Consider the following 12,697-nt stretch of genomic DNA (forward strand, 5'->3'; position numbering starts at 1 on the left):
GTGGTGCTGGTAGGCTACCCTGGTTGAGAAGGGCAACCGTCTGCTACCCGTGTTGTGTTGAGAAGCACAGTAGCCTATGAGTTTGTTGCCATTGTCGACGACACCACGGGTACCAGTGCCGTTGCCGGTAGCCTACCTTTGCTGTTGTCGGTACTGTTGCCATTGCTGTTGCCGATAAACTTGCCGTCGTCCAAATCTTATGACAGATGTTATGAGACATTTAGAGCTGGAGAAAATCAGATTCTCACTGAAAAATCAGGAAAGAAAGTTCTATAGTATTTGGCAATGATTATTTTAACCACAACATAGTCTGAGGGCAAGCTATAGAAGTGCTCTTCATAGAAGGAAAGACTTTGTATTTTATTTATTTTTTTATTCTATTTTTTATATATACACACACACACACATATATATATATATATATATATATATATATATAATTTTATTTTTCCCTGTCTCTGTTTAGTTTTTGTCTCTTTTTCTTTCTTTCTTTTGAAGAGTGTATACATGTTTGGGTACGTATAATCTTTTTTATCTTTCATCTGTCTATTTTTCATCTTGACATAGCCTACATAAGTTACACGTGTACGTGTAAATGTGTAAGATGTCTATTGTGTCTGATGTGTTCTATGTTCAAAATGAGAAAAATCAATAGGCCTAAAGAGAGTTGGAAAAAAAACAACAACTTGCTGTCGTCTCCTACCATTGCCGTTGCCGGTACCGGTGCTGGGTGGCAGTGACGTTGCTGTTTCTGGTAGACCTACTGGTGGTGCGGTTACTGTTGTCCAGAGGCCAGCCGTGCAGCGGCTGCAGCCTAGCACAGGGCTGGAGCACAGTGTCTGGAGCTTAGTGGAGCTGCGGTGTACCAGGACCACTGTGGCGCTGTGTTCCTACCACAGACAGTAGCTATATAAAAAGGGTTCCTACCATAGACTGTAGCTATATAAAAAGGGTTCCTACCACAGACAGTAGCTATATAAAAAGGGTTCCTACCATAGACAGTAGCTATATAAAAAGGGTTCCTACCACAGACAGTAGCTATATAAAAAGGGTTCCTACCACAGACAGTAGCTATATAAAAAGGGTTCCTACCATAGACTGTAGCTATATAAAAAGGGTTCCTACCATAGACAGTAGCTATATAAAAAGGGTTCCTACCAGCAAGGGAAAGTTACAGAGTGCAGTTGTAGCCAGCGCGACCCCACTCAGGCTGCAGCGGTGGAACCATTCATCTTTATCCTATTCACCGTTTTTCTACCTAAATGGTAAACATGATTTTTAAGGTCGAAAAACTCCATAGTGTTGCTTTAAAGTGGTTTAGACGGTGAGGGAGGATGATCCTGTAGGTGGCAGTAATGCGACCATAGACAACGAAGGAGAAGAAGAGAAGCAGGAAGTCCTCCCTCGGCGGCGGCGCGCTCCCGGGGCTTCGCGAGGACGCGCCCGTAAAGTGAGGCGCGCTGCTGCGAGAGCGTGAGCGCGGTTCAGTCCGGACGGTTGGACCCATCCTCTCTCCCCGAACCTCACACTGCTCCAGGTGAAACAACAACAACCAGCCGCCGTGTGTGTGTGTGTGTGTGTGTTTAACTACAGTCAGTACCGGACCGAGCAGCGCGTGCTGCTGCTGCTGCCATAGAAACAACACCGGGACACATGTTTCTGTCTCGTGCTACATGTGTTTGCTAGCTAGCTGACAGCAGAGCAGAGAGAGAGAGAGATAGCAGTAGCACCGACTGGTTAGATGCTAGTAACTGTTCAGAGAGACAACCTGACACTCTATCTGGAGGTTATTAATGTTTTTATGTTGTTATTTATCTCCCGTCAGCTTTGAGTGGGCGACGTGTAGCTACACTCTCTGTTAGTAACAAGGGAACCCAATTAAATGACAAATATTTAATATTTACTGAAGTATTGGACTGCTAGCCACTTGGAGAACTCGGATAAGTCCTCATCTTACTGCTACTGTGTCTAACTGACTGCAATACTTTCACTTAAAGCTGAAGCTGTCCACTTCTGAATATAAAGTGTGTGTGTGTGTGTGTGTGTGAGATGGAGCTGAAGCTTTAGGCCTATGCAAACTCAATAGACTTAAATGTTGGGCTTAAAGCACAATATCCCACACAGATCTTTTTCATTTACTCTGTTCAGTGTTTCCATTGACAAGCAGGAAGACACAGCTTTGCAGGATTTTTTTTGCATGGGGTTCAATGCAAGGGCTCAACTTTGGGTTATACACGGGGGAGGGGTGGTGAAGATCTCTGTTCATATAAACAATGCAAAAGGACAAGGCTGATTTACCTCTTAACTGTGGCATTCCCATATTAGTTAGTATTAAGGGTATTTGAGTCATTTGTTGTTAATCAGTTCAAACAACACATTTATTCCTACAGGACTCATGCTCAGTCGTTAATTTCTCATATCACCGCTTGCCACTGGGGAGCTTCTTACCAGGCAGATGAACCAAAGACACAGTCTGTGATTTAGACAGCCGGGCTATGACAAGGCTAACTAAACAGTTAACCTGCCTGCAGAAGCATTATAACGTAGTACACCACACCTTGTCTTTAATACAATGTAAAGACCAAATTTAATTCAGAGAGAATAAGAGGATCAGTTTTCAGAGCATCTAATCCTGCCACACATTTCTGTGTCGTCCTCCTTTAGCTTTACCTCCAGCGACTAGCAAACTAGCAACCAGCTAACAACAACAATCCACTTGCTAACTTCATGACAGGACTATCACCTCCTTTGGACAGTGGGTTTTCTCCTACATGAGGAACCAACTATTTCAAACTGTTTGTTGGCTTTGTGGCTCTTTTCATTATGTTTCTCAGCAGAATATGGGCTTGACTTCAGGGCGAATTTTAATTTCTTGTGTTTAAATGTGGTCTTTATTAGAAATAATTGATTACCTTTCTGATCTTGTGGTCTTCTGTGTGCTGTCGCCAGCTGTGATGGCCAAGCTCCAGGGCTTTGAGTTCTGGAACAAGACCCTGAAGGCGTCGCGGTTTGTGGTGGCACCCATGGTGGACCAGAGCGAGCTGGCCTGGCGCCTGCTGAGCCGCAGACACGGCGCCCAGCTCTGCTACACGCCCATGCTGCACGCTCAGGTGTTCGTCCGTGACGCCAACTACAGGAGAGAAAACCTGTACAACGAGGTTTGTGAGGAGGACAGACCTCTCATCACACAGGTGAGGAGCGGCTGCTGCTGCCTGCTGTTTGTTAACCAAACCCCACACGGCATGTCTGTCATCTGTGATCACAGGTTTGTCACAAGGCCACTTACATTACCATTGTGCTCCTGGTTTGTTAGATTTTAAAGGAGATATATTCTGCCCCCTTTCCACAAATGAGAATAGTTCCCAGGTGTCTTAAAGACATGTCTGTGACAGGCTTTGGTCAAAATCCCCCAAGGATCAAACATCACAGCTCTTTTCATCCTCTCTAAACAGCCCTGTTCAGAACAGCTGGTTTCAGTCAGTACGTTTACATGACACTTGAAAAAAACGAATTATTGCCTTAATCCGACTATAACTGGACAACTGAAGTGCATGTAAACACCTTAGTCCGACTGAAATCGGAGTTGGAGAACTCCGATTAAGACACCCAGATAATGCGATTGGAATTCGATTTTCTCCGTCATGTGAACACCTTAGTCGGAGTATAACTGGACAACGCATGTGCGCTGCTCCACAACAGTAGAGACGGCACAAAGTGGAGCAGAGAAGCTGCCCGAACCCCGCAAAGTAAACAAAAAAAAACCAACGTCAGCGCAGATTCAATGCATTTCACACAGCGCCACCAGCAAGAGGGTTTTATTTGAAAAACAAAAAAAAAGGGAGAGAGAGGTAAAAAGAAAGCCTGTATCCTATTCTCAGCGTGAATCCGGCCCAGACTGACGCGTCTGGTCGGGAACTGCAGTTGAGAATTTATTATTACGCTCACTAAATTGTATATTCAGTTTTTTAGGAGGTGACAGGACACCGTCAGTTATTCGATTTTCTCTGTTGCATGTAAACTGGGACAAGGACAGAAGTCAGATTAGAAGCCAAAATCGAATTTTGAGCATAGCTCGATTAAGCTCTGCATGTAAACGTACTGAGTGTCTGTCCCTTTAAATGTAAATGAACCACTGCTTGCCCCGCCCCTTCTACCGGTACCAGGTAGGGGTGGGATTATGCAAATTCGAAACCTAGTTACATCACTGGAAGACAACTGAGGGAACAGTTCGTAAAACCACGTGGATTTCAACTGTGGGAGCCTGAAAATTGTAGATTATTTTGTCAATTCTCACATTTTGGGGGCTGGAAGGCAAGACAAACACCTAAATATATGTTAAAGAGCCTTCAGAAAGTGATATTTCCATAATATGTCCCCTTTAACCAATTTTCCTTTTTGTGTCTCAGTTTTGTGCCAATGATCCAGATGTGTTCCTGGAGGCTGCTCTACTGGCTCAGGACTACTGCGACGCCATCGACCTCAATCTGGGCTGTCCACAGATGATCGCTAAGAGAGGTATGCAGAGTTTGAACAGAAACAAATTCTCACCTCGTGGTCGCATCAGACAAGATACCAATCACCCTGCAGACGACATAATGAAGGGGAAACTAACTTGTTCTGCCCTGTGCCTCAGGTCACTACGGAGTCTTTTTACAAGACGAATGGGAGCTGTTGGAGAAAATGAGTAAGTCTCATCATCTTTTTGTTCAGTAAACAGACATACCAGCAAAGATGAAATTTGCTTCTGCTTTTTCTGAAACCATCAGATGTGCAGCACCGCTCTTCGCTCAACTGTTTTCTTTTTAAAATGCCACTGTTATCTTGCAGTCAGGTTAGCCAATGAAAAGCTCTCGGTGCCCATCACATGTAAGATCCGGGTGTTCAAGGAGATTGAGAAGACCGTCCAATATGCCCAGATGCTGGAGAAAGCTGGATGTCAGGTATGATCACAGTGATGGTGGTGATGAGTACACTGCCTATCCACTCTAGTCAGACCAGCTCCACACTCACACAACTCTGCCTTGCAGCACTATTCTTAGTTTATCTAGGTAATTTATATAATTCATTACTGTTTTTGTCTTTTTTTATATATTTAAAGGGATAGTTCAACATTTTGGCAAATTGGCCCATTGCCATAATCCCTATAGTTTTATGAGTAGGTTTGTTACTTTAAATTATTGGTACAAGCTATTTTTTAGAACGGTGGAGCAGAGCCGTGAGCTGCTCAGAGCTACACTACGGAGGCTAATGGGATTTCTTGGTTTCCCTCATCAAACTCATCAAATACACAATCCAACAACTCCACAACGCTCTGGTGGACAAGTTGTGACCTGCACATTCACCACGCTATGAGATAATAACACAACGTTACCAGACAGTTGTTTTAGAGGCAAATGCAGAGTCTGCTATTGAAAAACTGCCCCCGACAGAAACGCTCATCAGCAGTTTTGCATGAATTTCCCTCTAAAACAGCTCCGTCTCGTAACATTGTGTTATTATCTCATAGCGTGGTGAATGTGCAGCTCACAACTTGTCCACCAGAGCGTTGTGGAGTTGTTGGATTGTGTATTTGATGAGTTTGATGAGGGAAACCAAGAAATCCCATTAGCCTCCGTAGCGTAGCTCTGAGCAACTCACGGCTCTGCTCCGCCGTTCTAAAAACAGCTTGCACCAACAATTAAAGGTAACGAACCTACTGCTATGACTATAGGGATTATGGCAATGGGCCAATTTGCCAAAATGTTGAACTATCCCTTTAACCTTGGTTTCTATCAACTGAACTGTATTGTGAAGTTGACTTATCTGTACAGGATCAATAAAAAATGAACATTAAAACAAATGTATGTAATAATAGCTTCCACCTTCCTTTTAGTATTAAACATATTGGATGTATTATAAGTTTCAGAATAATTATGAGTAGATAGTATTGAGGGTATTACCCTAAATGTGGTCAGAGAGGTCTTAAAAGTGTGTAATATGCCTTTTCTTCCTCCTCTTCTCTCCCAGCTGCTGACAGTTCATGGCAGAACCAAAGACCAGAAAGGAGCCATGACTGGTATCGCCAGCTGGGAGCACATCAAGGCAGTACGGTGAGTCACCGCCACGTTACTGTGTTGTATCTGAACATACCTGCAGTTTTTCCAGTTGTTTCAGGGTAATCATCTATTTCCTTGCTATCCTATATTTACAATATTGAAACAAAATCAAAAAAAGTCACAGTGCTGAACGTTTCTTGTCCCCATCCTGAGATCCAGTTTTTCTTCATCAAGTGTTTGGCTCCTGCTACAGGAAGGCAGTCAGTATCCCTGTGTTTGCCAACGGCAACATTCAGCACCTGAGTGATGTGGAGCGCTGCATTCAGGACACAGGAGTTCAGGGAGTCATGAGTGCAGGCAGGTTACTGTTCACCTTTGTTCTACACACATTTTTTCGATGTACTTTTCTGATTGTCGTTATGCATACTTTAAAAACGACTTTGTTTCCATGTTTTATGTGTAGAGGGGAACCTCCATAACCCAGCGCTGTTCGAGGGCCGCAACCCCCCAGTGTGGGAGATGGCTGAGGAGTATCTAGAGGTGGTGAAGCAGTATCCTCCCTGCACCCTGTCCTATGTACGAGCCCACCTCTTCAAGCTGTGGCACCACACGTATGTCTATGTCTATATCTACTGTGCTATGATCTGATCCCCTGCTTTACCAACAGTTGGTCACCATTATGTCAGAGAGGTGTGGGGGGCAGAGGGTCTCTGAAGCTGTCCAAGTTTGGTGATAGACAGGCTGCTTAAAAGTCTACATACAGCCCAGTAAGGCTGTCTTTACACTGCAGGCCTTGATGCCCAATTCCGATTTGTTGCCTATATCCGATTTTTTTGACTGTCTATTTACATGTTCTATCAGAAGTGACCCAAATCTGATCATCTGCATTTACACCTGCTGTGCTGCATGAAACAACCTGCTGGAAATAAACTAGTGATTTCAGGAGATAGTCACGTAATAATATAATAATATTTTTAAACGAAGGTGAGTCCGGTGTTCAGAGTTTATATCCAAAGTGAACGTTACAAAATAACGTTAGTGAAGTGGCTGCGTGGAGCGGAGCTGCTGTGAGATGAGCAGCTGACAGTGACGGTGACGTTGTGCCACCGTTCCATCCTCCGTCGCTCACGTAGTGAGGACGGGACAGCCTCACACATTTGTGTACATTGTTTTTCCTCTCCTGATTTCTTATCGGTTCGGTTCAGTTTTTGCCGGTAGGAAAACGTGAAATCTGGTGTTTATCTCGCGCTCCCTCGCTTGCCCTTGTATCGATCTGCATAGAAATGAATGTTACTGTAGGCCTATATGAAAACAAGAACTAGTGAGGGGGAAAAAAAGACGCGCTGACACCACAAAAATTAAACACTGTAACGCCTGTGACAGTGACTACAGCTGACCACAGCTGGCCACGGTAGTCCAGGTCAGCCCCACGTGTCAATCACGGGCTACAGAGGTTCAGCGAGACGCGTGAGCACGTGAATTAATATTATCACTAGCTGGGTTTCCATCCAAGTCGTATCGAATTTAAAAGCGGATTTTGTGAAAATGCGCAAAAAGCAAACGCGAATTTATGACCGTTTCCATTCATTATTGTTTTGTGATTATTGGGAGAGGAGGAGTGCGCCGTGAGATTACGTCATAAGAGAGCGTGAATGTATCCAACAGTTGACACTCAGCTGACACTCAACATCATGGACAATTTACGTACTTTCCGGACTATAGACGCACCTGTATAATCCGCACCAGCTACACTTTAAAAGAAAATACATATATAGGCCGCACTTGAATATAAACTGCAGGTTTTCATGTTGTAACATGAGATATTTACACAGAAAGACAGTAGGAACTGTGACAGTCCGCTCGCTTTTCCGCTGTTTTGGTTATGCTCCTCTCCTCCATGTGCATCTGTTTACATACGAAGCCGGTGAAAAATCAATAAGTTACATAACGATGTTACGGCGTGTGTTTGTGTAGTCTTAACCGTCATAAACAAAAGATTACGGGTTACGGAGCGCGTTTGTGTCGGGGTGCAGAGAGGAGAGCTGGGAGACCGCGTCGTTCTCCATTTGTTTGAACGTGGCTGGGTGAAGTCCAGCAGCTTCACCCACAAACTCTGCCTCAATTCGCATTATCTGTTTCCATCACAAAAACTTGCATTTCCTTTAATCGATACGCTGACAAATCCACCCCCTCCAAGCGTATAAACTTTTATGCGCATTTACTGCCTTTATTCGAATTTCTGGCGTTTCCATTCAAGTATTTATTCGCAATTTTTCGAAAATGCGAATAAAAAAAGGTGGATGGAAACGCAACTATTGATGACGTATGACACGCATTACCAGGAAAGATCCGATCTGTGTGTTCAGACTGCAGACGCATTGGCAGATATCCGATTTGTATCTGATTTATTTCCACATATAACGGGGGCCTGAATCTGATCTGACAATATCCGATTATGCGCATTTGTCCCGTTTACACGTTCATGTCACAGATCCGATCTGAGCCACTTGAGAGGAAGAAATCGGAATTGGGCCACTTGAACCGTGCAGTGTAAAGACAGCCTAATAGACCTCCTCTGTAATTCACTCCATTCAAAGTAAATACTGGATCCAATTTGTTTCTAACTTTATGGTTTACATAGAGGCCTTATACTTAACAGGACTTCATGGTTAAATAGTCTTTATACACAATTTTTACATGAATGCAACGTGTTTAAAATGCTTCATAAACACATAATAAACATGTTCAGTTAATTTATCTGTCAGTAGTTTATAAATGTGCTTATTTAATATTAAATCAAGGCATTCTATATCTTTATGTGTTGTGGATTTTAGCCATTTCAATATATTACTTCCTTATTCGTATATAATATTAAATACATATTAAGGTAGGATTTTTTTTTACACAGAATCAGTAACAATATCTTGTTGCTCAGCTTTGACATCTTGTCCAGTGTGTAACTTGTATATGTGTGTATGTGTGTGTAGGCTACAGCTCCACCACGACCTCAGAGAGGAGTTGGCCAAAGTGAAGAACATCGAGGGTTTGGCTGATGTCAGCAAAAAGCTGAGGCTGCGTTGCCAGGTAACCAGAACTGTAGATAAAACCATAATAACATTTCACTTGAAATATAAAATATCTCTTTTTCATATCAGAAGAAACATCAGGAAAACAAGTGAATGTCTGTGAAACAGTTGCTTTAAAATGCTCATAGAGTGTCATCTCCAGGTGAAAATAGAATGACAGACAACATTTATGCTCAAAAATAGATTTTAGACTTGTTTTCTATACTTATCTTTTATTTACTCCCATATTCCACTGCTTTTGTGAAGCTAAGACTTTGGTAAACCTATTTCAAGCACCAAAAGAGTTTGTCCTCAGGACTGAAGTTGTGTTTTCACAAGAGATGTGAACATTTTCAAAAAACAGACTTCAAATTTCCAGCATTTGGCTTAAAGCTATCAGTAAGCGATCCGGTGGTTTTGGCTAACTTCTTGTCAGCAGATGGAGTTAGCAGTCCCCGCCCTCGTCCCTACGTCACCACATTCAGGCGCATCCCTTGGCTGCACACACAGAGAGGACTGCCCCTTTATGCCGTTCTCTCTCCTCATTGGATAAAGGTTGTAGGATACAAGGAAAGTTTTCTCCTGGGCTCAGAGCAGAGCAGAGTGACTGACAGACCCGTGTTTCAGACCAAACACTCTATAGAAGTGATTGCTGTCGGAAGATACAACTATTTAAGACTTATATTAACACAAACATTCACCTTACTTCTGCTTTAAATTATTTCTTAATTCAGTGCTCTAAGACAGACATGGGCCACAGAGTACACAGAGCTGAGACATAAACACTTGGGTATTGTTCTGTCTGCAAGTACCTTAACAAGGTGAATTTAAGAAAATACTGTATGTAAAAATCGAGGAAATGCCCTTCAGACCTCAGAGGGTTAATAATGTAAATCAGATCTTGGATGGTAGCCTCGAGCTCACAAACCACACAGCAAATAAACTGCGTCTCAAACTTGTTGTACATGCAGGTGAACACTGACCCCTGCCGATATCGAACCACATGTTTGAGATCCAACTTTTCAGAGTGACAGTGCTGTTTAATGAGCAGACTAACTGGATGAACACTAACTGGATGAACACTAACTGGATGCTCGGTGTGCTGTGTCTGCACAGGAGGAGATAGCCAGAGGAAAGGAGGAGGAGGAGGAGGAGGAGAAGGAGAGCAGTCTGCCCTTCCCCCACTGGATCTGTCAGCCGTACGTCAGGCCAGCGTGAGTCACCGCTCTGTTGTTATTGCTCTATATGTGTATATTATAGTGTCACTGAGACATTTTTCATCTTTTTTTTTAAATGATCAGTACACTTGTCAAAGGACATGCTGTCCTGACAGATGGTAAATAAACTGTTTCTGCTGACTGACTACACCCTACAGGCCAAAGGAGCCAGTTGCCAATGGTAACGGCAAGGGTTCAGAGGTGAAGAAGACGGTGTGTCAGAAGAGAGCGCTGGAGGACTCGGATGGGTCCGCTGACACCCTCTCCAAAAACAAACAGAAGAAGAGATCCCGCAACCCCCACAAGAACTTCTGTCCCGATCAGAAACGTGAGTCTGACACACCGATGAGCTGTGGTCCTGATCACACACACACACACACAGTCTGACGGTGTCCCGCCTCTTTCTCTCCACAGCCAAGTACATCAAATGTGAACAGTGTGGGAACCCAAAGGTAAGCTGTCTGTTTCATTTGATTCACTGTGACAGAAGAGCCCAAACTGAGTTCAGCTTAGTTTTTGTCCTCAGTGTCACAGATGACATGTGTGATGACAGTGTAAATGGTGACCTTGTTTAGCAGAGGTCACCCACACACATGGGACATATAAATCACCTATGCAGTAATGCAATGTGTTGCATTTTGTATTTTCACTTTACCAAAGAGTCGGTAGCTGCAGCTTCTGTTGTGTTTGGTTCATCTGCTTTCATTGTTTCCACCCTGCAGGGAAATAAATGTGTGTTTAACCTGTGTCGAGGCTGCTGCAAGAAAAAGGCCTTCAAGGAGGTGGCAGACTGTCCAAGTCAGTACACACACACACACACACAACACACACACTCTAGTTACCTAAATCTTTAAAATTGTAGATTATTAGGTTCTTGTCTCATAATATAGAAAATAAATGTTGAACATGTTGAAAAAATAAGTATTTACATCAACAAAATGGCTTTCACGTATGTGATGGATCATTCTGTTGAAGAGGAACTTGTGTCCGGTCGCTTTTCCGCTGTTTTGCTAACCCCCCTCTTGGCCATGTGCATTTGTTTACAAGGAAGCCTGCAAGTAGTCAACCAATTAATAGAGCGGTAGATAATGTTATTTATCATACACGATGTTACCATGTGTATATTTGTGTAGTCTTATCTGTCATAAACAGAGATTATGTTTCACGGGGCGTGTTTGTGTCGCAGCAGCGCAGAGATGAGAGCTGGGCCTTGATCCTACAAGGTTGGTTTTCAGCCAGAAGATGTGACACACGTGGAAGGCAGAGAGCCTCCGTTCTCTCTGTAACAAGTTACAATTTATTAAACCATCACAATTACTCCAAAGATATTTAATTAAGGTAAAAATGTAGAAGCTACAGATCCTGCATAGTTCCTCTTGAACAGCTTGTACAGTTGTGGTTCAGTCTTTAGCTCAGCTGTTTGGAGGAAACAGATTCTGCTCTAAAACACACAGCTCGACCTCGTTATGTAACTCTGACACATGGAATTAGTTTAATTATGACAGTCAGACGACTATATTTAGGTCCTGTTTGGGGTTAATATATTTTGATGCTCCTGCTCCATCTCCTCAGGATCCACAGCTGCTGTCTGAGTCCAGTTAACTCTGACGATGACAGTGGAGTGTCTGTTCTGGGTTTGGAAAATAGGAAGCATCTTTTGGAGTTGGGTTGGAGCTAGCTGCTTAGCATGCTAATTATAGCAGAAGATCAGAAGTGATAGATATGGAGGGTGCTTCCAAAAGTTAAGTTAACAGTTGTTGATGCCAACATTAGCCATGAAGGGTCAGAAGAAACTTTGAAGAGTTTTCATCTGTGCACCAATCATTTTCACACTTGGCTTATTCATTGATGTATTTCTGCTGAATTACCAATCAATAAACCACAATTATTACTAAGCAAAATTAACTGACATTTGCTCCTTAGCAGATGTGAAGATGTGCTGTTTCTCTGTTTAAAATGACTGCAAATTCACACTCTGTGAGTTTGGACAGCTAGTCAAGACGAACCAGTACCGACTGTAACATTCACCGCCTGTGATTGACAGGTCATGGGCTGAGGTTCAAGACCAAGGCAGAGAAACGAAAAGCTGAGGAGGAGGAGGACAGGAAGGACGGCAGCAGCTCCCCTCAGCCGACACCACCCCCAGGTCCAGAGGAGCGGGACCAGGACCAGGACCAGGACCAGGACCAGGACCAGGACCAGGACCAGGACCAGGGCCAGGACCAGGACCAGGACCAGGACCAGGCCCATCTGCCGCTATGAGCAGGACTCGGGGTTTTCCCTACATGCACCAAGCAGCCTGCTGCTGTTACTGCCCTAACAAAGGCTCAGTAATCAGAAGGAAAACAACGGCAGGCGCGTGCATGTCGAGGTAACAATG

General features: G+C 43.5%; 1 protein-coding gene across 3 annotated transcripts; it reads left to right on the top strand.

The window, feature by feature from the left end:
- The first annotated feature begins 1,411 nt into the window (after nucleotides 1–1,411).
- On the top strand, nucleotides 1,412–12,697 carry dus1l (dihydrouridine synthase 1-like (S. cerevisiae)). 3 transcript variants are annotated; one of them, XM_085785218.1, is made up of 14 exons: nucleotides 1,412–1,537; nucleotides 2,950–3,191; nucleotides 4,407–4,515; nucleotides 4,634–4,684; nucleotides 4,828–4,940; nucleotides 6,007–6,089; nucleotides 6,289–6,392; nucleotides 6,499–6,646; nucleotides 9,023–9,119; nucleotides 10,217–10,314; nucleotides 10,476–10,645; nucleotides 10,732–10,769; nucleotides 11,040–11,115; nucleotides 12,362–12,694. In XM_085785218.1, exons 2-14 carry the CDS (start codon nucleotides 2,955–2,957, stop codon nucleotides 12,577–12,579), a joined length of 1,542 nt encoding a protein of 513 aa, XP_085641344.1. In that variant the 5' UTR covers nucleotides 1,412–1,537; nucleotides 2,950–2,954; the 3' UTR covers nucleotides 12,580–12,694. The 3 variants fall into 3 exon arrangements, with proteins under 3 accessions (XP_085641344.1, XP_085641343.1, XP_085641342.1); XM_085785217.1 differs by lacking the exon at nucleotides 1,412–1,537 and having other exon boundaries at nucleotides 2,909–3,191; nucleotides 9,023–9,131; nucleotides 10,238–10,314; nucleotides 12,362–12,697; XM_085785216.1 differs by lacking the exon at nucleotides 1,412–1,537 and having other exon boundaries at nucleotides 2,909–3,191.

This window comes from Trachurus japonicus, chromosome 8 (assembly GCF_045865225.1).
Source record: "Trachurus japonicus isolate A0001 chromosome 8, Traja_1.0".
Lineage (NCBI taxonomy): Eukaryota > Metazoa > Chordata > Actinopteri > Carangiformes > Carangidae > Trachurus > Trachurus japonicus.